Source organism: Oxyura jamaicensis, chromosome Z, assembly GCF_011077185.1.
Source record: "Oxyura jamaicensis isolate SHBP4307 breed ruddy duck chromosome Z, BPBGC_Ojam_1.0, whole genome shotgun sequence".
Lineage (NCBI taxonomy): Eukaryota > Metazoa > Chordata > Aves > Anseriformes > Anatidae > Oxyura > Oxyura jamaicensis.
Window position 1 is genome coordinate 10,367,674 of NC_048926.1, and position 26,844 is coordinate 10,394,517.

Consider the following 26,844-nt stretch of genomic DNA (forward strand, 5'->3'; position numbering starts at 1 on the left):
CTGCAGAAATATTTGAAAATGGTTATTTATCCTTCTGAAGTAGGCTGAAAACAAATGTGAAATGATGCAGGTGCTTCTTGAGAAATAATCTGTTGCAAGGCATTCCCGAGAGCTGGTGAGCCCCAGCCCTTGCCCAGAGCCAAGGCAGGTGGGTGAGACGTTGCAGGGAGGAGGAGGAGAAGGACGAACCAGAGCGGGTATCATCACAGGAGAAGGGGGAAGGCAGAGGCAAGGCAGCCTCTCTCTCATCCCAGAAAAAGCCAAGAGGGAGAACTTTCTGGTGTAAGGTTATCCAGCACTTCTTCCAGGCCTGTGTTCCACAAGTCCTGTTTGGCCACAAGTGTAGTACATGCTGGGCAAACCGAGGCATCTTTTTGGATCCCTTTCTTATTGTTTTGTTTCTCCTTATGGCAATAATACCAAATACTGCGTCTAAAAAAGGCCAGCATCTTATACTGAACTTTAGCATCATGTTAAACATTTACTGGACTTGAGGCAGAAATAATTCCAGTTCAACCTCAAAATTTTTACTTTCAGACCTTGCACCTGCCATACAAAAATAGAAATATCTCAGCACATCTCTTAAGCGGGCCCCATGTTAGCAATGCCAGTAAAAAATTCATCTTGCATTAATACCTGGTCCAGGAGCATATGAAATGTTTTACCTGTGCTGGCAAAACTGTATAGCATTTGCTTAGTGCTGGCAGCAGGCTGAACTCCGTACCAGGCACAAAAACAGAGTCCATGAACACAAAAGTGTGTTTCTTGCATTTAATTTCCTCAGGAGGAAGGAGGATTCTAGTTCTTCCAAGGCAAAAAGATACGATAAAGAAGATCTTCATTTAATAATGGAGGAGCAGGCAGATAGACCGCAGGATTTTAAAATTAAATCCGTCACACTCAGTACAAGCTAGCCCATTTCAGAGATGAAAATGCATGGGATTGCCAGCATGTATCATCTCCAGCCACAGGGGCTTCACAGGGGAAGGGACATCTGCACTTCAAAAACATGCATTTTTACAACACAGAGTCCTTGAGAGCCCCTCCTTTGAGTCAATAATAAAAAATACCTTTGTTTGCCGTGCAGCTGGGCTTGTGCCTGCTCCGGGCAGGGCTGGGCTGTAATCCTCACCTTTCTCATTTCCGTCCCACCTGGTTCTCACCTCTCCTCCAGCCACATGCACACTGGCTGCCCCGTGGCTGACTCCGGCTGCATTTCCAGCCAGGGATGGGCTTTGGTTTTGTGCCACTGGGTAGCTCACAGTGCCAGGCTGACTTTCAGCTTATGAGGGTTCTGTTTCTGCCCGTAACCCAGGCCAGCTGAATGAGTTAGATATTGTAGGCTGTGAGGCTCGGACCCATCACCCAGCTCTTCCCTTCACCCTTGTCCTCCTTGATCTCCATTAAAGCACTGGGCTTGCTGGGCAAAGATCCCTGGCTTTGTTTTTGTGTAGAGCTCACTCGGTGCAGCTCTGAACCCAGCGAGGCACGTCTGTGTTATGAATTTGAAATTTTATTATATATACTGTACAAAATAAGCCTGCTCTCTTTAACCCAGCTACAGGGACTCTGCCCTGGTACAGCGCCTGCAAATTGGGAACCTTCCTGTGTGTGTCCTTTCTCAAAAAGGAGCAATTATTACTTCAAGGTGAAAGGAGAATTTGGCTAATAGCTTGACTCGTAACCTCTCCAGGAGCAGCAATTTTAGTTGTCTAATGCTGATGTAATGTTTTGCCCTCTCCCATGGAGTTGTTTTTTAATGGCCACTGTACTTTTCTTTTTTTTTCTTTTTTTTTTCCTTTTTTTGAGGGGGAGGTCAGAGGTGCCAACGCACCATGGCAGGTTTCAGTTAATTGTGCATGTGCAGTAACAATCCAGCAAAGACCAGAAATAAGGGCTAGGGATGCTATGCCTGTAAAAGAGACAGGTCATCTCCTGGGTGCTTCATGCCAGGTGGCACTTGTGCCATCGCTGAGAGGTGACACTGAAAGCTGGATCACACTAGGAAAAATGAAGTGCCCCACAGCAGGGCCCACAACAGTGTAGGGGAGAGGAGATGTGGTGGAAGAAAGGCCTGAATTACTGCTGCCTGAAGGACTGTCTCAGGAAGGTCAGAAGCCTTTGGGCACAGCATAACAGTGCTGCTACTTTTACAGGTTGGCACTGGTAAGGTTAACAGCTTTGCTAAAAGCCCCTCTGCAAGGCAAGCTGAAGGCAAGAGCCCAGCTCCAGGATGCCAGTCTTTGCAGATGATCCAGCACAATGTTCGTGCTTTTGAGGCCACTTGTTTAAAGGGTGGAGCAGAGGTTTATATATATATATATATATATATTTTTTTTTTTTTTTTGAGCAGAGTTTGTGTTGTTTCAGCTCTGTTGTCTGGCTCGGTTACCCCGGCACTCCCCTAGCTGGGCTGTGTTTGTTTCATGCATGAGATATCAGGCCCTAGTTTGTATATGACTTGGCAAAACCAGGCAGATCTTAACCTCCTGCTCCTCGGAGCCACAAGACCTAGTCTCTACAAACCTTTTCCAATCGCCTGTTTAAAGCATTGCTCTTGGCACATGCTCCTGAGCATAAACCAGCAGAAAATTTCCAGGCTCTCTGACGAGATCTTGAATCTAACCTTTTGCAGGACTTTTCCGTGCAACAGGCCGAAACGGAGAAGGCTGGTGGGCTGGCCAGTTACATTTATAGCTGATTTTTGGCATGGGTTTAATGTTATTAATTCCAGATGTTATTCTGTGGTTTAGGTCCTAAATATGTCTGCCTGAGAAAACAGCCACTTTCCCAGTGACTTGGTCTCAGTGGTTAGACCAAGAACTGGGCACGAAGCCATACTTATGTATACTGAGTTTCCACTGATGAATAATTTAAAATAGTGTTCAGTGGCAGTGAAATGATAACTTGGAGCACAAATCCCATTCCTTCTTTTCAGTGATTTGTGACTGCATTTTGCAGAAGCAGAAAGTTTAATACAAGTTGCTTAAAGATAAGATTAAAAAAAAAAGTTTCAAGAAATGAAAAACTTCTCTTCCGATAGCTTTCAGTTTTCCCCTCCCTTTTTCCTCAATGCTTCTAGAATTAACAGCACATGATAAGACATGCGTGCGTGCATCTACAGCCAAAATACTCTGAGCTGCAGTTTCCAGGAATAGCTGGGTTAATGTTAGAGTTTCTCTACCTTTTTATTTACAATGATCATCCAAGAGACTTAATTTCTGCCCAGACAGTTTCAGAAAAATAAGATAATTGGGTGGTTTAGGAGACAGCAGCAGGGCCCCTCTGTTGGCACAAACTAAAACCACCAAGGTAGTGTTGTCCTGTGCCTCCAGTCAGTGGTGGTTTTCCTTCAGGGCAGATAAAGGGAGAAAGTTCTGCTTGCTGGTGTTGTTGGATGAGGCACCCTTTGCAATTTGTTCTTGCTTTAGCAGAGGTGTTGGCTGTTATCCAGAAAGGAAGATAAATATCTTGCTGCTAGAGGCTGGCCTTCTGTCTTAGCTTTAAGGGACACTGCCTCTGAGAGGGCTGGTGGCTGCTGAGAGCTATGGTCTGCAGGAGGTGAGAGGTCCTGGTACTCAAGGTGGATGTGCTATAGCCCGCCAGAGGATTTCCAGTCTCTTGAACTAGGCTTATGGCTATCCGAGGCCTTCAGAAATTGGTTGGTCTCAGAAAACATGCCCCGAGGCACTGTGCTAGCAGGAGAGCAGAGCCCTGAGCAAGTTTCATGTGCTGTTGTGTTTCCCAGTCCCACTGCTGTGCATTTCTGCGCCATCCCTAAGCTGTTGGCAGCTGTCTGTTTGACACAGAAGCCATTCCTCTTGGGGAGGGCATCGATCACCTTGGTGAGAAGCCAGGCTACTTTCTGGGAGAGCCCAAAATCCATCAAGTGCCTCTTCCCTGGCTGTACAGAAAGGACTGCCCTGCCTAGGAAAAAGAGTTGGTCATTGGGAACAGCAGAGCCTCCCAGAAGCTTCTGGGGGACCCCAAGGCTCTGCCACGTGCCATCACCTGTGTCCTGGGAGGGGAATAAATACCTACAGGGCTCCAGCACAGAGGAGCAGTTCTGGATGTCTTTGTGCGTCTGTCCATCACGGGTTTCTGTAGATCTGTCTGGGGCAGCATCTGGGCAGACCTGGTTTTAACAAGTTTATCTGTTGTCTACGTTGATAACAGCAGTTACTCCCAAGAAAATTCCTGAAAGGAGACATAATATAACAAGTGAAGCCATGCCAGCATGGACCACTGGAGTCCTATTTCTACTTTCCTCTGGAACTCTGGACAACTTACTCTGATCTCTCTGCACATTGTTTTTCCTGTTGTAAAAGCGGAGAAGCGGGTCCGAGGAAAGCAGTTGAGGATTAAGCATTTTCAGGATCTCATATGAAGCCTCTGTGTTGATCTGAATCACCCAGTCAAGACAGATGGGAGATGTTTTGAAAATGCTTGACACAGCTAGGTGTTCCTGAAGAAGAGGAAAAGCACATTTACCTGCTAACGCAGTAAAGAGGCCTTAAATTAGTAATTAGAGGGCTTGATGAAAACAGCCCATAGGCAGAGACAAACCCTGGTGATCTGTAAAAGGGCTTAAAAAATAGGGAAACAGTGTTATTTATAGGGTTACTGGAGGGAAAGGAGGAAGGATAGAAGCAGTTCAATGCCCTGAATAGCTTAGGCACTTGCTAATGCAAGACTGAATAAACAGGAAGAACTAGATGTCTTAATACATCATTTAATAGGTATAATAGACACGTGCTGGAACTCATGAGGCTGGAATATTAATAGAAAAGAATAAAGCTTATTCTGGAAGGGTAACAGAGGTGGCAGGGGATGAGATGTTTTCCATGTATGTTCATGTGCTCAGAGGTCCAGTGTGGAGAAAGAGATGAGCAAATCGCAGATCTCTGAGTAATGATACGCATGGGTAAGGAACACAGACATAGCACACCAAGAAGGGCAGACCTTGTGAGAAGATACAGTAGTTTTGTGAAAGATAGGGCATGGTGGTAAATGAGGAATTACAGTTATGCAGACTCAGAGCTGTGAAGGAGCAGAGGGGAACACGACATATTTAGCTTGCTCGGGGGGTGAGCTGGCACGACCTTTTGGTGCAGAGGTGGAAAATTTTTTGGAGGTAGACAGGAGGTTGTTCCAGAACTGATTCCCATCAACAGGGAGGAGCTGGCTGGGCATGTGAGAGCAGAAGGTGTTGTAAATGAGAATGATGCTAAAATGATAGTATGATGCTTGGAAAAAAGTGGCAAATGCAAAGTGTTTAAAATGGCCTTCAGGAATGGAGTCTTTGGTAAATAAGAACTAGTAACTCATATGTCATGGGAAGGAAATCTGGGATGGGGGAGAATTAAACAGAACTGTCATTTCCTTGGAATTCTGATATTAAGGTCAGGAGTGAAGCTATCATGTTTCAGAGAGGCGCAGAAGGGTGAATGAAGTGGTGGAATCACAGGCTGTTCAGTCACCTCGGACAGAAGCAGGATGCCTCTAGAAAGAACACAGCAGGTTGTTTCATCCATCACAAACTCTGAGGCAAAGGCCCAAAGTGAGAGCTAGCGAGGATGTAAAGGACAATAAAATTTGTTCTGTAAAGACTGGGTTCTCTGGGATTCAGTAACCCTTCTAGTAGGTGGAAGATCAAAGAAGGTTTATGTCTGCTATACAGTTAAAAAAGCTCAGCAAATCATGCTAAGAAATCTGATAAATATATTTTCTTTAATGAGGCATCTCACACATTAGTTGCCATCAACAGAGGAGAAAGGGAGAGGTTTGGGGCTGGAATAGAGAAGGAATGGGTCAAATGAGTAAGGTAGAAACTGGCCTGGAGCAATGCTGCCTTTGGTAGTTTCTGGAGCATGGACAGGCAAGGTTTAGAAGACTGGGAAAAGAGCAAGCATAGCACCTACCTTGTAACAAGGGAAGAAGAAAAGCTGAGTGATTTATAGATATATAGGCTTCACTTCTTGGGTAAAGGTTGAAAGAGTCAAACAAAGCACTTCAAAGTAACTAGAAGTGTGTGGGGGAAGAGATAATTAACAGCCAGCAGTCCAGAAAAACTACATCAAACCCAAATTAATTCTGCATTAGTGGTAGCCTGAGGGCTAGTGAAAAAGTCTTAGATAGCTGTTATGTGTCCTGGCTGTCACTTTAGCGCTTTTACAAGTAAACTGGAGAGAGATGCTCAAGATAAAATCACTGCAGGGTGAGTGCCAAACTTTTTTTTTTTTTTTTTTTTTTTTTTTTTCCAGAACAAAATAGACTGAGAGTAGTTATCAATGACTGGTAATCAAACCTGAGAGGGTCATCATGGATGTATCCTGGATCTGGTACTCAGTATTGTATTTTCCATCTTGTCTGGCAGAATAAAGCACACACTTAGTAAATCTGCATATGGCACCACCCTGGCAGGAGCCACAAGCACACCGAAAGATAGGATTAGAATTGACTAGCTGGAGACATAGTCTGAAACAAATTGGATGCAGTTCAATAAGGACAAATGAAAGATTTGTATTGCCTGATGAGGCATCAGCTCTGCCAGAAAGGATCTGCCAAAATTGATTTTATTCTGGCACAATGTCATCCAAGTGCTGGTGGTGCAAAAGGGTATTATTTTAAATTACTTCTAGGAGATTTTCCATTTAAATATTTGTTGTCACTAAGATAGTTGGATTGTTCTTCGTACTCCTGTCAGCTTTGGTAAGCCCCAGCTGCAAACTAAGGCTCTTTTTGGGTGCTGTGCTTCCAGAATGAGATGAACGAGCTGGGAAGCCCACTGGAGAGCATCAAGAATGATGCCACTTCTGAGAGATCAGCATGTTAAGAAGTGACTAAAGAAATGTGTTGCCTTTTCTTCCCAAGAGTAAACTGCAGCAAGGCTTAGCAGCCTTCACTACATAATGAAGTCATCTGGGCTCTGTGTCCTTTACAAGCAGCACAAGGAAATGACAGGAAGCAAAAAGAGCACCTTTGATCATCCCAGGACAAGATACAATTTGTTTAAATTGAAATAATGAGTTTTACGTTAGTGGAAAAAAACTCTCCCCTTGGGAAGGACACTGCAGTCCTGGAAGAGGCAGTCAAAACAATAGCCATCACTGCAGCATTTTAGGGCATCTATTAAAAGTGACAGCCGTGACTATCCCTTGAGGTAGAGGGTAGATTTGGTGACCTCTTGAAACACCTTCCAGTGTTTTTTTATTTCAGGATAGCTGTGGTGGGATGATGCTAGGATGTGCATTTGTACTGGGAGAAGGGTGCTAAGAGTAGGCTCATGGCAAGAGCTGCAGAGGCTTCAAGAGGAGGAGATGAAGCAGGGCAGGGATATTGATCAGCACTAGTTGAACAGTGATTCCTGCCCAAGAGAAGGTGAACAACCTGTTAAACCACTGCTGTATCAGTGCCACCAGCATCTTCAGTTCCCTGACATGGAGCATTCAGCACAGAGAACAGATTCGCAGTGACATTACCTTTCAGTAGCTCTGCTTGCTTTTTCTGATGCCTGTATTGATTCTGCCTACCTTCAAACATGTCTGATGCATTTCTTCTTCTTTGCAGAGGAAGAGAGACACCTTCAAGCAAACAAACGGGATTTTAACCTGCAGTTTGAATATGCTGTAAGTAACCAGCATATGTTGCTCTGTGCAGATGCAGTGACAGATGCTGCTGCATCTGCTTCTTGTCTTCTCACAAGGCGCCCTCCCTTCATGTTCATTTTGATGTTTCAAGGGCATGACATGAGTGAACTCTAACTGTGACTCTGTAAGCAATGGATTTGAGCCTACACTTAGGGAAGAGGATTGATTCTCAGGGCTTCTCAGAAAGACCCAGGCGATGTCTGTTGCTGTGCCCTGTGGTGAGATGTGGGGACAGATGTGCTAAGGAGCACGTCAGAAAGATGGTTCATTGCTGAGTCACCCACAGGGAGCTCAGTCTTTGGAGTCAGCCCTGAGAATGGGCAGTCAAAGGAGGTCTAATGCTGGAGGAGCACAATGCAGTGGCTTTCTACACTTCCAGAAAATTATTTGTGAGCCAAGTGTTTGCAGGATCAGGCTCCAAGGTCTTTCAATAACGGAACCTGGGGGGAGATTTCTGTTGGAAATGTGGCTTCATTTAAAGTAAAACATGAAAGGAAATGTGTCAGTTCCTCAGCTCTCACAGCGAAATCCTCTCTGTCAGGAAGGTTTTGAGTCTGGCCTTCGTGGCTTCCTGCCAGCTTTTATTTCCAGCGCCTTAGCAGCCTTGTCAGGCTAATGTTGTGCCATGAAATCTGTGCCTTCAAGGAGCACCATGGCATGGGCTGGCTGTCACCCTGGTCTGATGGGCTCTGGTTTTCTCAGCTTGATTTCCAAAGATGGGGGCCATTTGCTGTCCCTTTTTGCAGAGGGGGGCTGGCCCAGACCTGTACTGCCTGGCTGCAGGTCACCTCCTTGGTTGGGCAATCAACATATTTGCAGCTGCCAACTGATACTGAAATGTATTTTGTGAATTTTTGTCCTCTGCATATCTGAATTCCAGAGGTGCAATTCATCCTACAGCTTTACTCAGGAGCTCATTTGAATTGTGTTTTGTTTTAGGAACATTACAGGTGTTTGCTTGGTAGTTTTGTAACTGGAAACACTCAACATTTAGAATAGTGTCATTCCTTGTGAGATAGAAATTTTGACTTGCCACGGGTTTGACTTAAGATCTCTAATGTAGCTGATCTGTTGCAACATGAACTGGATGGTTTTCAGTCACCATCTTTCATCCATGAACTACACAGGTTAGAGACTTCCTAGGCATAGAGCTGCTGCACATATGCTGAATATGAAATGTGTTGTAGTTAGTTTATGTAAAGGACTATGCAGCACAAATGCCTTATCAAGCCTGGTGATTTAGGACTGGGAAAGTGCATTTGATTTGCATAGAACCTGCTGTTACAGTGCTGGGGTGGGCATTGCCTCAATGTGTGGATTTTGGATCTTTCATTAGATGATTGCAATGTGGACTATGGGCAGCAGTGGGGCAGGGAAGCAGGAGGGAGATGTACAATGATGTCCGGGCAGAAACAGCAAGTAGCTCTTCTGGTGCTGAGTCATTTTTTGTGAAAAGCCATTCATGAAGCTAACTGCATGTCACTGCTTCCCAGCTGATTGCTTACATGCCCAAGAATTTGCAAATAACCAAAATCAAGGTGAGGACTGTGAGAGCTCTGGAGAGTTTCCATAAGAGTCTATTAATTAGGTGTGAAAGCACAGGCAGCCAAAAAGCCAGCTCAATATAATCTGTTAAACCTTGGCTGCGAGGTTCAGTAATCCTGCCCCTCATTTTAGTCAGCTATGGCTCATGATTTTTGGAGTCCAGTATAGACTGAGTCTTAGAAATTTTAGAAAACTGTCCAGAAAGAGTCAAATCCTGAGTAGGTAGGTGGGTGGGTGGTGAGGTACTAAAAACCTTTGTGGTGATGCAAGCACTGCCAATACTGTACAGGGCTGAACATCATGTCCTGGGCTGCTTATTTCCAATAAGACTTGACAAAAGTTCAATTTAATAAAGTCACATTGCCATGGTGACAGTTACTAACCGTGCTTGTAAGTTCATTTAGGTCCCATCCTGTGAATTTCTGGTTACATCTGGAAATGCTCAAAAGAGAGAGAAGCTTCCCTTGCTTTGGCATATGCATGGTGCTCCACCAGTGCTGTAGTCCATCAGAAGGGTCAAATCCAGGCCCCTTCCAGATTCAGGTTTCTGTGGTTGCTGTGGGGTCACATTGCTGAGCACTAGGTTGTGGTCCAGCAGGAAGGACCAAGATGGTCCAGACTCCAGACCCTGCCCTGGGGTGCTGAGGTCCAGCAGATGTTAGTCTTGAGTCTCTCAGTGTGCTGGCGTTTTGTGGATGGAGCAATTTCCGTCTCCTGCAGCTGAGGTCCTCCCTCCTCAAGATGTGTTTGCACTTGTCTGTGTTTAATCTGACCTGTGTATACACGAACCACAGAAGTGTTTGTGCTCTCCTTGTTTCGTGGTGGCTCTCAGCTCTTCAGGCCAGGAGAATCTGCACATGTGGGCAGGATGATCAGAGGGGCCAGGAGGAGAAGAGCAGCCCTCCAGCTCTCAGTGCCATGGTGAGAACCCTTGTCCTTTTGCCCAGGAGCCTTGTCTTCTCTCAAGACAGAAGGAAGGTTGTGCTGAATTATTCCACTCAAATATAAGGGATATTGGGCAGAAACTAGAAGGAAACAGCAATATGACAAGGCTTAGAAAGTGTTTTATACAGTGAAAGCCACAGGTATGGGGTTTATTTTACTTGGTAACTTAAGGCCATGTAAGCCATAAAACCTATAGAACAGGTTCTTGGAACAAAGCTAGGTGAGGCAGTAAATGTTTCTTCAGGGTGAGGCAGCTGCTGAGAAAGGTCAGTGAGGAGAAGAAAGGGAAATGCAAACAGAGGTGTAGTGTATTGCCTTACTGCTGCAGCCAGGCTGTATGTCACAGCTGGCACACAGGTTTGGACCTTTCACTAAAAAGAGAGTTTCTTTTGTGTAGGCATGGATCAAAGGTATAGAGCTGCTTTGTCTCCTCGGTGAGAACAGGGAAGTGGGCATGTGCAGCTGGAGGGGGTGTGCTGGCCCCAAGTCGGTTGTGGTTATCTTCCCTGCATGGTGCAAAGTCTATGGGATATCTGTGAAGGAAGAAATGGGGAGAAAAAAAAAATAGGAAAAAAAAAAATCTACTGTGTACGGAGGGTGACATCAGCTCTGGAGGCTGGGCCTCCTGATGTGAAGCAAGACTCCTGAATATTCTCAAACCAGCTTTGCAGGAATGCGATGCTGCACTGAGGAAGACAGCACTTGCCAATTCATGCAAGGGCACGTCCAGATCACACTTGGACCTGCAGGAGGATCCAGAGGGCAAGCTTTGCTCCCTCATCTCATCAAAAAATGACACAAGGGGTTGGGCAGTGCGGGAAGCTGATGGTTAAAGAAGAGGTTAGGAGCTACATGGGGTAGAAATCCCATTAACACAGAGGCAGAGGGACAGTTTCAGAGGAGGACATGAAGGCTTGCCCCTGCAGAGTGCTATGAAGCATTTTCTACAGTGGGATGGAAGACTGGTGTGGTCTCATTGATCTGTGTGAATGGAGGCTGAGAGAGGGGTGAGGAAAGTGTTTCTTACCTGGTGATGCCTCTTATGCACCTTCTGATGACTTTTGCTGTGATTAAGGGCAGCAGCTTCTAGCAGTGGCCCTGGTAGTACTTGGGTAGGTCGGGATTTATTTGCATTTGGTGTGAAGACTGAAGCTGAAACTCGAGCTCTCAGACTGATGCAACCCCATACTCAGCCTTATCCTGCACAGCGAGAACACAGTAGCTTGAAAAAATAAACCAAACTTTAGAACAAAGTGTTGTGCAGCTAACTGGAAGGGCTGAGTGTGAAGGTATGAACTGCCCACCAGTTCACAAAATTAGTTTGGAATGAGTCAGAAACGAAGCGTGAACAAGTGACATGCAAAGGCACTTAGTGCGGCACAGAAATGGACTCAATATGGGTCTGCAAAATTGAAAAGTCAAGTCTTAATCCTGTATTTATTCACACCTCAGGCAGACAGATCCTTCCTGGCTTCTGTAGGAGATTTGCCTGTGTAATGATCAAAATGAAGTGAAAAGCAGGGTGCCAGGTGTGTTCCAATGAGATTTAAGTAGATTTATCATGATTCCTGTCTGAGGTGATTCAGCCTGGCTGCACTGTTAGCAGTACCACCACCATGGGGAACTCATCAGCACAGACCCACCGTGGTGGGCCAGCCCTGCACCTCTCTGTCCATGGAAACTCCGGAGAGCAAAAACTCTTCTGAAGGGTTTTAATGTTTGCTTTGATTCCAACTCCCTTTTATTTCTTCGCTTTCACATTGGAATTCAGCACAGCTGCACTGGGACGTCATGAAGGGCTGCGAAAACAACTTTGAAATTGGCTTGCAGACAATAGGAGAGGAAATGTGGGGCCCATGAGTCAATGACAAGTTTCATCTTGGTTCAGGATCTAGGGTCAAACCAGCATCCTTTCTGCAGGGCCAGCAGCGAGGGGGCTGCTTGCACTCTTTTTGTTTCCCCTGGTCACCTAATGAATTCTCCAGTGAAATAGGGGGGATGTATATAACTTCCTATGGCCAATACATGTTACCCTGGGCTGGAGTGGCAGCTCTGTTATTTCTTTGAAATTTCATGGGAGAGGAAGGAGCTGGGGCAGTGGGCTCAGACTGCTCCACCTCCTGTGCTTGCATGCTTCAGTCTGAGAAGGATGCCCAGAGGGCATCCACAGGGACCTTGCTGGTATGTGGTCAGGAAGGCAGCAAGACAGCCTCTGATCCCATCCTGAACCTGCAAGTGTTTCCCACCTTTGTCATGCCTGAGGCTGAAGGGGGTGATTTCTGATCATGTGCAGTTCCTGAAGGAGGGCCTGCAGCAGTGACCTGCTCTTTCTGCATTTAGGAAGGGGTTGGCTGGATCCATCCCAAGGGCCTCTGAAGCACTGTCCCAGAGCATCCCCATGAGAGGGGACGAGCTGGGAGCTGGAGTGATCCCAGAGAAGGCAGTGTCCTCCCTGACCAGGGCACGGACCTGCAGCACATGGTCAGGGGACAGGGCAGGCTGACTGCAGGGTCCATACTGTAGTCCCAGTCAAGGTGAAGTAATGATACAGGTCCAAGGTCCATTTCAGAAAGACCAGTCAGGAGCAGTGGGAGATGATCCAGAAACAGGGCTGACAGCAAGACCACACCATAAGTCCAAGGTCCATCTGGGAGGCAGGGCTCAATAGGCTTGGCAAGCCATGTCACCTCCGTGCATACCTCTGCACCATTGCAATGAACATACTCACCAGTGATGTGACTCTAACAGCTCTGTAACAGGGTGGCTGCAGGCAGAAGGAAGGAAAACACAGCCCAGTGAGTGCATTTTCCTAGAGATTTTCTTGGAATACTGAATATGTGATTAGATACTGGAACTCTATTATTAGCTGCAAGAGGCAAAGGGGGTCAAGGTGTTGCATATGTAAGAATTTTCCAAAGCCGTTAAAAAGAGTAAGAAAAGGAAAAAAAAAAAAAAAAGAGAGGAGAAAAAAACAAGGAGTGTGGGTTGGATATAAATATTTCCATTTCTGGTGTTAGGCCAATCTTTTTCTTCTGATAGCAGGATGAGATCTTTTAAGGCATCAGGTAAACCTGATTGCCTTCCAGTGGGCCATTTTCAGACTTACGTTGAGCTGGGGCTGCTACCCACTTTTGGGAATGAGGCAGTGAACTTTCTAGGCTTAAAACAGATCTCATCTGGCTATCCTATACTGCCTATGAAAACAAAGCCTCAGTGGCACCATGTGTCCAGTTCCATGAGTTAATAAAATAAGTCCTTGAGGACATTCGCAGTACTATGGTTGCATTTCTGCATATGGCAGCTGCATGCTTCCAAACCGTACTACTGCAGGTGGACAACATGCTGCTGAATCACCCTCCTGCCATCTCCTTGCAAGGCTTTGTCACACAGAATCACACAGAATAGTCTAGGTTGGAAGAGACCTCCAAGATCACCGAGTCCAACCTCTGACCTAACACTAACAAGTCCTCCACTAAACCATATCCCTAAGCTCTACATCTAAATGTCTTTTAGAGACCTCCAGGGATGCTGACTCAACCACTTCCCTGGGCAGCCTATTCCAGTGACTAACAACCCGTTCAGTAAAGAAGTTCTTCCTAATAGCCAACCTAAACCTCCCCTGGCACAGCTTCAGCCCATTCCCCCTCATCCTGTCACCAGGCACGTGGGAGAATAGACCAACCCCCACCTCGCTACAGCCTCCCTTCAGGTACCTGTGGAGTGCGATAAGGTCGCCCCTGAGCCTCCTTTTCTCCAGGCTGAACAAGCCCAGCTCCCTCAGCCGCTCCTCATAAGACTTGTTCTCCAGACCCCTCACCAGCCTCGTTGCCCTTCTCTGGACTCGCTCGAGCACCTCCATGTCCTTCTTGTAGCGAGGGGCCCAACACTGAACGCAGTACTTGAGGTGTGGCCTCACCAGAGCTGAGTACAGGGGGACAATCACTTCCCTGGACCTGCTGGCCACGCTGCTTCTTATGCAAGCCAGGATGCTGTTGGCCTTCTTGGCCGCCTGAGCCCACTGCTGGCTCATATTCAGCCGACTGTCAACCACTGCTCCCAGGTCCTTCTCTGCCTGGCAGCTTTCTAACCACACATCTCCCAGCCTGTAGCTCTGTTTGGGGTTGTTGTGCCCCAGGTGCAGGACCCGGCACTTGGCCTTGTTGAACTTCATACCGTTGGCCTCGGCCCATCGGTCCGGCCTATCCAGATCCTCCTGCAGAGCCTTCCTACCCTCGAGCACCTGGGAAGGCAGTTCGTGTTTCTCAGGTGCTTTGCAGGTCTGCACCCTGTGCTACGTGGGTGCCAGAGAATTACCAGGTGTTGTGGCACACACAGCCAAGTTTTCTGTACAATTTGCTTTGGGACATGTTGTCCAGAACCTAGAAACTCATATAGGACTGAGTTAGGGGTACAAATTCAGGTGGACAATGCCCTGCCATACCCTGCCTTTTCTGGGTATCCCCCTTTAGCCGCTGCAATATGACCACAAATCCGCAGTGTCTCTTTCCAAGGAGACGACTTTGTATCTGCTCTGCGAACACAGGTAGGAGCCATCTGCCAAGTGCTTGCCCGCAGCCTGACGTCAGAGGCAGGCGTCTGAAAACACCCCCGAAGTAACAGCTCATCCACCAGATCTGGACTCGTGTAACCGTGGTGCTGTGAGCACTATTCTTAGGGACAGTGTTGAGGTGGAATTGCACCTCCAGGAGGTGCAAATGTAGCCCTTGAAAAGAGCAGATGAGACTAATCCCTTGCCCACGGGTCGATGTTGCTCTCAGGTCAAGCTTCACGTCCTGAGAGCCTGGGGCTGGGCAACCATGGCTGTGCTGGTCCTTGGGGACACAGCTCCAAGGCTGTCTGAGGTAAACCTCGAAGTCTAGGGCAGAACGAGGGACTTTGTGCTGGGCCCATGGAGCTGCTTGTCTTGGACGTTTGATTTTTGTGATTCTGCCATGGAATGAGGAGTTCCTGAAAGGCCTCTTCATACTTAATTGTTGCTTCAAAGGTTTTTCCTCTCCATCGCTTGTCCCCCATGGGAGGCTCCCTCACTGAGGGCAGAACATGGGGAATGTAAGGAGGATGATGTGCTAAAGGCATTTCTCATAAAATGATGGCCATGTATGGACTGTTTAACGCAGTGTGGTGCCCCTGGTGCCTGTAGCTCCCATCCCAGGTGCAGGAACAGCTGTGAGTGAGTGGTATTAGGCATCATGGAACAGGATAAGATGTGGAGTGGTGCCCAGCTGAGGTTTCCCTACAACAGAGACCCCAAGCTGTCAAAGCACACAGCCCTGAAGTACTGCATGAAAATGTGAATGATCTCTCACATGGAGCTTCAGCTCTATCCTTGGATGGGACTGCAGAGCCTTCAGCTGGAAAGGCTGATGCTTTTCCTAGTTTGTTTCTACCATCTAATATTCATATCCCCTTAGCCCCTGAAGGCCATGAACAAGTTAGTTGTTGAATTAGAAATCTTTATAGTGATTATGGGGAATGCTTCTAGTGTTGGGTTTTAATTATAGTTTTAGAAATAGTGAGCAACTCCACTGTGAAATTACCTGTCCTCATCTTGAGGTCTGCAGTGTCCCAAAGTCCCCAAAACAGCACACAACAAACATTATCCATATCTTCAACTGATGTGGAGGAAACACTGGATGTTCAGATCCATGTAGTTAAGCATGTGGAAGTTGTTATGTTTGGGGATTTTAACATGCCTAATGGCAATAGGAAACAAATCAAATGTCCCTGGTTCATTCGGTGGTTTTCTTGACGTAATTAATGGACAGAAATAGAAGGCAGGAATTGAAATAAACCACTCCCATTCTTTTCCTACCCACCTCTGTGATTTTTGCAGGCGAAGTCCTTTAAACTTTGTGTTTACAGATTAGTTTTTCCCATGTATGTGACCCTCTGAAAACTGGTGACGCATGAAGGTCAAGTCCCCTGTCCGTACTTTTTCCTGTAGCTACTGTCTTCTCTTTTTAAAGTAAGTGGCAGTGATTTTTTTGTTATTATTTTTGTAGGGTTGTTGGACATCTTTAGATCCAGATTTTGTTAAATATAATCTGCCAGACTCTGTTGGACACAGACTTGTCAACAGAGTCATTTAATTCTCTGAATTCTGTGTTTGCAGGGGATGCTGCTCTTCTGTTGCTTCTGTTTTAGCAGCGTCCATAGAGCCTGTATGCAGTACATATCCCATGCTGAGGAATTCTGAAATTAACCAAATTTAACAAGGTGTCATGATATCTAGATCACAAGCAGAGTTAGCCACACCCAGCAATGGCTACATGGTGCCAGGAGACAGTCAATATTTTTTCATATGATGATCGCTGATAATCATCTCTTCTTGCCTCCAACTGGAGGATTTGGCTAGCTCTTCCATGAAGGGCGTTTCCACCTCTGCTCTTTTAGAGGATTATTCATTGGCTTGTACAAAAGGATAAAACATGGAGTTGGCACCGAAGACTGTTGCTGTACTTTGTGTCTGGACATAGCCAGAAATCTAATAACTGCGTAAAATCGAATTGCTTCCCCCTTGCACACTTGATGGTGATGATGATAAATAACTGGTTTAACAGTGGAAACCTGCTGATGTGAGTCAGTTTTGAAGTAGAGGTCCTAGATTAATGTACGTATTAATGTCACCATTATAGCTGCCAGTATGGTTGTCGTTTGCTCTTCAACTGAACCAGCAAATCTGCTCCTGGATGAACATGCACTGTGCAATATAAACCTCCATGTGTGCTGTCACACTAAGTTTCCTTGGAGGGGGTTAATAGGCATTTTCTAGAGAGCTTCTCTGAGACAAATTTTAGATATGCTGGCAACAGATGGCATACATGCTTCCAGGACTAACCCTAGATGAATGAGTAATAAATTTCATATAAAAGGAGAACACAGCACACCTCAATACCAAGGGGAGGAAAGTGTCTGCCATTTCCCTGCAGTGCTGGGAAAAATAGTTGTCAAAATCCTTGTCAAGCTGAGGAACAAACCTGTGGGTCACACTCACCTGCCCAGACGTGTGTAGCTCTTTCTGTCCTTGGCGTTGAGACTGGTCTCATGTTGTGCCTCCTTCTTTGCTCAGTGTGTCCCTTCGTACTTTGCTGTGCCCTCGGGAGCTTGTATTTGTCCTGTTGATACTCCAACAGTGTTAGGCTTGAAAAAAGTAAACCTCTGGGTTGATGCTGGGCACTCAGCCCAGGATCTCACATTGCTACCACTGCCCTGAGCACTGCTACTGTGCAGGACTGTGTAAATAGCACTTGCACGCCAAAGCACAGGCAGACCTGAGCTAAAACCTCCAGGAATTTGGGACAGCCCTAGCTGGTGAGCTCAGTACGATGGATTGAGCCATGGTGGCAAGAAAGAGACCAGAGAGCTCTGATCTTCAGGGAAGAAAATACCCCGTGCAGTAATACTGAGCTCGTGGCCTTCTCTGTTTTGAAGAAGATAGACGGGGGACCAGCCATTGCTTGTGGCTGGAGGGGCTGTCAGTAATTAGAAAAAGAAACTGGAAATAGGGAACAAAGCTGCAGCTTGCTTAGTGAAATAGTGATTTCCTGCATTAGTGGCTGTTTGCACAACGCCACGTTCAAGTGATCCCTATGGAATAGAAACCAGTCACCTCTATAGGCTGCTGAATCAGCTACAGGCCATATTGCCAGGCTCTCCCCCTGGGCAGACCTATAGATCCAGCAACTGCTGCTGTGAAGTCTCAGGACAAGTTATAGATAAGTGGCCTCGCATGTGTTTTCTAACTATTTTGTAGATTCTACCAACAAAATGTCTGGTTTGTGCTCCAGATATGTTTTTTTTCAATTCTGTTTGTGCATCTTGTAAGTGGAAAGAATAATAAAAGGACAATGTGTCTCTGAGTGACTACACCTACCTGCATCCACCTGCAACTGCACTGGCATAAGCTGAGCATCATGTTTTCATCAATTCCGTGAGGAATTCTCTGTTTACCCAGACTCGGAATGACTGTATGGGGAAAAGGAAATGATTTTTGAGCTGCTGCTGAAAACAATGCTATTGCTAAATATAAGCAAGTAAAAACAGAGTTGAAATGGGTTGTGCTGTAATTTCGTTTCCTGTTTTACCAATCCTATTTCTTTGCCTTTTTTTTACCCTACAGAACAATTCAATTAAAACATCGAAATACAACTTCTTCACTTTCCTGCCTCTCAACCTGTTTGAACAGTTCCAGCGAATAGCCAACGCTTACTTTCTTTTCTTGCTGATTTTGCAGGTATGAACTCACTGTGCTGTGCTCTTTCTAACAGATTGCGTTGTCTGTTATCAAAGCCTGGCGATGTGTTGATAGTTGTAATAAAGTGCAAGCTATGTTATGAATTATCGTCTTAGTAAAACCTTAAAGTAGATAGAAACTAGAGGAGAAAAAAAGCAATTTTCTCTCTTACCATTGGATGAGGGTTTGAAATAAATGAAGAAAAATATTAATTGCACTTTTCAGCAAATTGTATAAATTTTTCATGCCCTGCCCTCTTACTCCTTTGTGTCTACATCTGAGTGCTCCTGCCTGTCTTTGGATTTACACTGCATATTCCTTTGGTAGTATAAAAGGTTTAAAGGCAAATTTTTATATGACATTGACTGCCCCAAAGGAAACAGCATGAAGAAGGACAAATTTGTAAACAGTACAGTTTCCCTGGGAAGGAAGGAGTTAACATCAGGAAGGCTGAGGGTTGTAGCTCGTTTGCATAAAGCTGAATATTGCTGCTCCCTGCCCAGGAGGGTGAGGAAGGAACCTAACATGGAGCGTGCCAGACAGTGGCAACACCACCGAACCCTGTGGCTCCTAGTGGCATCAGGCTGCACTTTGCTCATGGCCGATGATGATGCTGTTACCGTATCTGAAAGCTGCACACACCAGAGAAATTCGTATCAGGAGTTCTGCCCCTTTGCCCTTTGCTAGAATATGGAAAAATGCTGTGTGGTCTGTCATTGCTGAGTCATACTGGAATACACATTATCCAAAATAAATAAATTAATAAATACAAAAACAACTGGTACAATTTTGATTGTGTCAGTAATTACATTTTAAATCTGATCATTTCAGTGCACATGAGTTTTCAAAATTACCTTTTTCATATGATCTTTTATAGTCTCTCAACTCAAGACTGCATAGGCATAATTTTGCTCAGCCTGTACCAAATTATATATAATCTTCTGTGCTTATTTACAGGGAATGAATTTGGGAAATTTCAGCCCACATATATTTTCCAAGAAACTAGCTTATAGTAAAAGTGCCTTTTCAGCTAAGCTGACAGCACTGTTCCTGTGTTGTTGTACTGCACTCTAGCTGTTTGTCTATCAAATTTTCAGTATTTCAAGCTATTTGCCTTAAATTATTCAGCTGTGTCTTTTGCTGAGCCACCTAGGAGTGACTGTTCATAAAAGCATAGTGCTTTTTCTGCTGCCTTCATCCAATTAGGTTAAAGAGGGCAACTATTAGTCTTTTATATCTCCCTATGACCCCATTTATTTTATTTTATTTTTTTTGGCCTCTTCTGCTGGCTCACTCCATCCCTGTAGCATTGGAAGGAGAGGCTGTGACGGGCAGGCTGTGGGGACTCTGCCTCCACGTGCCATGGGCACAGCCCAGAAGGACGTGCATCTTCCCACTTAGGTGGGAAGGAAGCAGATTTGTGGCTCTGCAGCCTCCACAGCTGTGTGGGGCTCTGCTGGTCCCTAAACATCATGCTTTCTGGCTGGATTTGGCGATGTATATAGGATCTGGGTTGTGTCAGTGCAGTGGAAGGAGCAATCCCAAAGGGCACCTCTCCATAAGCAACTGTTGACATAAATATCAATTTAACCATGCCCGTGGAGTTAACACTGCTCAAATCCACTCTGATGGGTGCAGTGAGAGGAATGTGGTTCACTGGTAGACTTGGCAGTGCTAGGTTAATGGTTGGACTCAATGATCTTAGAGGTCTTTTCCAACCTAAATGACCCTATGATTCTTTTGAAGCATTTGAAGCATTGAAGGCTCTGCATAACAGACCTTGATCAGATAACTCTGGGTCCCTCACACCAGGCTTGCCCATGTTACTGCCTCCAGAAAAATCTACTGGGGACGTCGCGATCCTGAAGTTACAAGTAAAGAGCAACCCACTGCATTTCCTGATAGCACCAGTTTATATCCTAAATTACAGCTCAGTTTGTGAGCGAAGCTTGGGTTCCCTGGCTCTCCCATGTTTGTGTGGTCACCTGTAAGTGACAGAGATACGTTTGTGTCTTTATTCTGTATTCAGATATTGCAGGAAAATGTTGTCTGCAGCTTCCACTGAAGACAGTGTTTTGTTTCCAGCTGATGAAAAGGCAAAAAAAAATTCTCATCTGAGATCTCTTCTTCCTACAGCTGATTCCTCAAATTTCCTCACTGGCCTGGTTTACAACAGTGGTGCCTCTTGTGCTGGTGCTGGCCGTATCAGGAGTCAAGGATGCCATCGATGATTTTGTAAGATCTGTATTGCTGTCATGTACTTTGGAGTTTGCTCATCATTCTTCAGCACAATGACTAAAGCAAACCATTTAAAATAAATACAGCCAGCGGCGAGCAGTTGGAGATCTGATCTCCAGCCAAGATGAGGTCTGAGATTAGATCCCCAAATTTATAGATCATTATCTAAAAGGGAGGCAGGATTTCCTAATTGCTGAACAGCTCAGCAACTCCATCGACTTTATCGGAACTGCTCAGCATGTTGGAAAATGTGGTAACCAATGGATATGCCTGGATGCATGCACAGAGGTCTGATTTTATGCTTCCACTTCAGACAACTCATCCTCTGCCAGAGGAGCCCCAATGTAGGATGGTCTCCTAGGAAAGTAAGCATACAACCTGTGTGTAATTTTTCATGCTTGCCGAACTTTGCCCAAAATCTGCTCCCATCAGAGCTAATAGCCAAAGCTCCATCAAATTCATGGAGTGACACTAGGCTAGAGCTGAGTTCAACATCTGATTTTCTTCCTTCAGTAAAATCGTCTAGAACACCTCTGGCCCCTTCCCATACCAGAGCAGAGGGGTGGGTTTCTCTGGGTGCATAGTTTATGTGACTGTAATGGGCCGACCAATGGCACTTGAATCAGGACTGTGCTAAGAGGCATATAAGTCCCTGCCCTCCCTTTTCCCTCTGAGAGCAAGCCCTGTGTTGCCTGCTGCTCTCTGCAGTCCTGTCTTACTAGCTGAACGTGGGCTAAACTATGACTCAGTTGTGAGTCTAATCTGCCATACCCATTCAGCCAGCTGGGTGAAAACCTAAAATGTTAACGAACTGCCTACAGCTATTGTATGCTTGGTTTCCTGGAAGTGTCCTTTAACGTGATGATTAAATTTTCAGAATCGACACAAAAGCGACAAACACGTCAACAACCGCCCAGTCCAGGTCCTGATCAATGGCATGTAAGTCCTTTTTCTTTTGCCGTAATTTTGACCGAACATGAACCACTGGGAAGAGCATTTAATTTTTTTCCCCTTTTTGATTCCCAAAGATCATTAAACAATTTTAAATGGAATTGTCTTTCAACCTGTTAAATCATGGTGCGGTTCTGGATTATGTGACTGCTTAAAGAACCCAGTACACAATCAGTGCAGACATTATGGCTGTGATCCTGCACAGGCAGAAATTAAACTATTTATTTTCCTGGATGTATATATACACATATGTTTAAATAAGTGCTACTTTGGGAGTATTATAATATTTTACTCCTTACCCTGGAAATGACAATGAAGGCTATCTCCCTGTCTGCGTTCAAGGCATTTATTTCTGCGTTAAGCAAAACTAGACATTAGCAACAAGTGATTTTAAATCAAGAAGTACAGCTAGCTTCCTCATTCGTGTTGTAATACTTTGAGTGTGTTTACTTATGTGCATAATGCCTCAGACTTAAATGTACTCAAAACATTTCAAATGTGTCTTGGATATTGTACTGCTTAACACTGTTCTTTTTCTTCAGAAGTAATAGCAGGGGCCTTGGCTGTTGTAGCAGACAGATATGCTGTTTGCTTGCAGCTCCATGGAGTCCAGCAGCCTTAGGACACAGCTGTAGACAGCTGTGAAGTCTCTGGTGATTTTTTTTTTCTGTACTATAGATAGTAGTATATTGTGTAAACTCCAACAGATGATTGAACAGTTAAAAATATAACTGGAAACTGAAGAATAGGAACATAGTTTTTGTGCTTTTTCTGCTAAGTAAACCAGTTTCTTAGTTTACTGTCTATTAGTTACTGTGTCTAGTAAACATGTATTAAAATAGAAACACGCTAATGTTCTGCATTAAAAAAAAAAAAAAAAAAAAAAGGAAAACACAAGTCTTGCTCCAGCTCTGACTGACATCGAGGGCTGAGGTGAACTCCAGCTTGAATACCCAGTCCTGTTTTGATATATCTTGATAGTTTTACCCTCTAGGATTTTCATGCACAGCTATCGTGACTTATGCTGGTGCTTGCAGTTTAGCTGTGTGCCTGCACATCTTCGTGCTGTGAAGGCCATTGCAGATGGGGAGAGTTTCTTTCTGAGACACTGTGACTCTCTAGGAGAAGGAAGGAAGAACTTGGACAGGAAAATGCTTTTTGTGTTGTCCCTTAGTGCTTTTTGTGTTGTCATGGGCCAGGCCACATAGTGGCAGACCCTGCTCGGTTTTACCATCAGCACAAGGCCTGATGAAGCAGACGTACAGCCTGGAGCAGAGCAGAGTATCCTACATTCATAAGTGGTGTTTGCTCTATGTGCCTACTTACTGGGAGTTCTCTTGTAGGTTGAAGGATGAAAAATGGATGAATGTCCAAGTTGGGGATATAATAAAACTAGAAAACAACAACTTTGTGACGGTGAGTACAGTTTCTCTCCATCCTGTTCCCTGTTACTCTCCATAATTGCTCTTACTGCCTATCACTCACAAGCAGACTAGTCAGCAGGGATGACAACTGCCCCAGAGAGCTGCAGTGCTCAGAAACCACAGGCAGCATACCGGTGCCACCACCCATAACTCATGCCCAGCCTGTTTGTTTGTGTTCAGGCCGATCTGCTGTTACTGTCGAGCAGTGAGCCGCACAGCCTGACCTACATCGAGACAGCTGAACTGGACGGGTAAGCAAGCCTTCGTGCTCCTGCGGGACAGTCACTGCTGCCAGAGCAAGGCCAAATCTTGTGGGGTGGCCATGGATGCTGCAAGGGCCTAGTCGGTCCAAATGTCGCTTACTTCAGGGCACAACTGGCCGGCCACAAGTCATAGGGTTACAGCTTATTTGTATTAATTAGCATAAACTGGAGCTGGCCTCATCGTTATGAGCCAATTTGCATTACTACATTGCCCAGAGTAAGCGTCAGCTGTGGACTTTGCTGTTGCTTTGGTGACCAAGTAAGGCCAGAGAGATTAGGGTGACCTGTTCTCCTCGGACCCTACATGCAGTCCGCTGGATTTTCTCCTGCTTCCTCCTGAAAATGAACCCATAGTTCTGGTACATGGAAATGCCAGGGAAAACTTTTAGGAGGCCTTGAACAAATGAAATGCTTCCTTGATGTTGCATTTCAACTCACCTCCCCAGCTAGCTAGTCCCAGGAATTTAGTGCACTTCAGGACTGGAATACTATGGGAGAAGATCCAAAGTTCTCCTACATGCTCAAGTACCTGGGGATTCTGTAGTATGAGTGTCAGGATAGACAGCAAGCTGCTCAGGGAGATGTGATGAAATGTCATGGTCCATCAGATGTCTAGGGAAGAATATAGTCCTCAAGAAGAGAAGGAGGACTTTCAGGGAGTGCTGGACTCAGTCCTTTATGCCTTATGTAATTTATTACAGAGAAACAAACCTCAAGGTGAAGCAGGCACTGACAGTCACTGCCGAGCTTGGAGAAGATCTTCAGAAACTGACGGAGTTCAATGGTGAGTCTACATAGAAAAATCACTTTCTTGATTCTCTCCTCTATTAGTGCCCCCAAAAGACTGCATTTTAAGATGTTTATGGAACAGCAGTGCAGATGTGGTTAACAGTCAAGGTATCCTTTCTTCACACTGTTTTGTATCTCAAGTACGTAACACCACATATATAGGAAAAAGAAGCCAGACCTACTGCAAACAGAATACCCCATGCTCACACCTCATCCCTCTGCAGAGAGAGGATGGGGGAACAGACCAAGGGGTGTTCGTCAAACTTCACAGAGCCCTGCTGGCTTCAATAGGAGGGCAGGATTGCGGGAAGAGTCAGTATGGAAAGGGGTGGAGTGAGTGCTGCTGTCCTTGGAATTTCTCAAAGACTGCAGGATCTCAGGAAGTGCTTTTAAATTAAGAGGATTTAAAAAAAAAAAAAAAAAAAAAAAAGAATCAGACTCTTTGAAATAATGATTCCAGGAAAAATGGTGGTGATGCAGCAGAGAGTTAGCATAGCTTAAACAGTCTCTGGTGGTACCATCCAAAGGCTTTTCTTTTGCTTTCAACGTTGAGGTTTTGTGAAATATTGTGTGTGGTCTCAGCTCAGCGATGGCTCAGTACATTGGGACTTCTCCAAAGTGAAGGCTGTGGTTCTGAGTGCTTTAAGTCTTGTGAAATATGCTTTTGCGGATGCAGCTAGATGTTCTAAGTTAATAGTCAAGGTTGCATGTCTTAACTGTCTTCCTGAGGAGGCTGCAGTATGTATCGATATGTAAGCAAAATCTTAATCTTAAAGCATTTTTCAAGCATTTTCTGTATAATGCTTATCTAAAGATACTGCATTCTTGATACTGGATAATTAAAAAACAATGTTTCAAAATCATTTGGAAATTAAATTTCCTCTATCAAATATTTATTTGTCCTTTGTATCTCTATTTTGGTTATACTGCAAATAAAAGTGGCCTCTTTGCAATATTAAAATGAATAAAATGTTTCCCAGGATTATTTATATTTGGAAGAATACTGGGAAGAGTGCCTGGAATCAGACCCAACCTTGCATTTCCCTAGCTTATCTCTGTGAAAGTATTTAAATATTTATGTAATTCTTTATCTAATTATTTCTTAAGAGAGGAAGAGAGGGAAGGGTTGAGCAGCTAATAGAGGCACTCAGTGGAATGCTTACAGTGAGTTACGATGTTTATTGATGTTGTGGTGGTTCAGATAAGAAAGATGCTTGCAAAACGATGAACTTGATTTGATAAGAGGAACTGGGAGACAAGAAAGGAAACAATATTTTTCTCTTACCTACTACTTATCACATGTAGGCTTTGCAGTATTTAACTCTTTCAGGTGAAATGCATTCAGATTAACCTGCTGTTAATGGAAGAAGGAGACAGGAGGCACCGCTTCTTTCACGGTCATTGGGGCAGGTGCACTGGGTGAATTTCTCAAGTTTTTCACTTTTTTGTGTTCAAATTTGAGTGGATACGTTCTGATGTCAAGATCTCAGACCCACTTACTGGAAAGCAAATTCAGATGCTAATGCACGAGATACTCAAGGCATGTCCCAACGGTAGCGTGAGAGGCACACTCTTCGTAGTGACAGATCGTGCCCTGGTTTTGGTTCACCAGTCTCATTGTGCTGTGTTTCAGCTTACACTGCAAAGCCTCTCTTTTCATTATGCTTTTTGGGGGTTGCAAGGGCTGTCATGATACAGGTGTGGTTACTGTAGCCTTTTACAAATTAAGGAGGACAGGTCTGATTGTTCTTGGATCAACTAGATGATAAAACACAAGAACAGCATCATCAGCTCTGATGTCATATGTATCACTGAATTTCCTAATTGCTTCATCTTTCAAATTTGATGATTAATCTGCACTACAGTTGAGTTTCTTTTCTCTGAAAAGAACATCTATTCCTGAATTTAGAATTTTCAGTGGTGGAGATTACCACAGTACTTAAAGCTGCACTTTTTTCTGCAGTTCTCTGGATTTTGCTTCCAACCTCCTGAGCTGTGTGTTTGTCTCTGAGAACAGCTGGGAGAGTTGTATTCTCTGCAAATATTGCTCCATATGTAGATATATGCAGATTGTGATCAAAATAACTTTAATGTTCCTACTGATTAACTGAACAGACTGAAATCTTGGAATCCCTTTCAGTAAGGTGTATTTGTGTTTTCCAGTTCTTTCCAGTCCATCCACAGGACTCTGCTTTGAATCTTCAGATGTTGGGTTCAAATGTAGACTTAAATAATTTTTATACTGAAGTATCTGTATTTACGGTTTTATGTGAATGTGTTTTGTTACAAGAAATAAGTGTGGAAATGGAATCTCCAATCACTTACAGTGTCAGCTACATGGACAAAGACAGCATCTTTTTTCAAGTGCCTGTGGGACTTTAAGGTATAAAGTAGATGAAATTAAAAACAGTGAACAAAGACACTTCAATTAATTACTCTCTTGCAGCCTTAAGGCAATGATTTTCTCACTTGGGTTCCTGCAGTTTTAAAGAAAATGGAATAGGAATTATGTGAGGTCAGCACTGTCATCCAAAATTATCCAGTGACATCCTACCATGATGAACTTGCTGTAAAAGGATATTTCTTCTCATGCACATAAAAGGAGTGGAAACTTTGTTTTGGACTCTACCAGTATAAAAATTGCCATTTCCAAAAATTTAAGATAAATACAAATTTGTTGTGGCCCATTGGATTATGACTAGATATGGGGTAGGATCAATATCTCAAAATGTCCGTAAATGTATGATAAAGGATGGACATTTCAGGGTCAGCAGGGAGCTACAGCT

At 44.7% G+C, this 26,844-nt stretch overlaps 1 protein-coding gene across 3 annotated transcripts in view; it reads left to right on the forward strand.

Moving 5' to 3' along the window:
- The window catches only part of LOC118156293 (phospholipid-transporting ATPase ID-like), an 82,394-nt gene that overhangs the window by 21,900 nt on the left and 33,650 nt on the right, over nucleotides 1–26,844 (forward strand). For all 3 annotated transcript variants that reach the window (XM_035310237.1, XM_035310238.1, XM_035310236.1), the window contains exons 3-9: nucleotides 7,570–7,628; nucleotides 18,280–18,393; nucleotides 20,530–20,628; nucleotides 21,509–21,570; nucleotides 22,926–22,998; nucleotides 23,187–23,257; nucleotides 23,971–24,053. In XM_035310237.1, coding sequence (XP_035166128.1) covers nucleotides 7,570–7,628; nucleotides 18,280–18,393; nucleotides 20,530–20,628; nucleotides 21,509–21,570; nucleotides 22,926–22,998; nucleotides 23,187–23,257; nucleotides 23,971–24,053 — 561 coding nt within the window. The remainder of the gene's footprint in view (nucleotides 1–7,569; nucleotides 7,629–18,279; nucleotides 18,394–20,529; nucleotides 20,629–21,508; nucleotides 21,571–22,925; nucleotides 22,999–23,186; nucleotides 23,258–23,970; nucleotides 24,054–26,844) is intronic.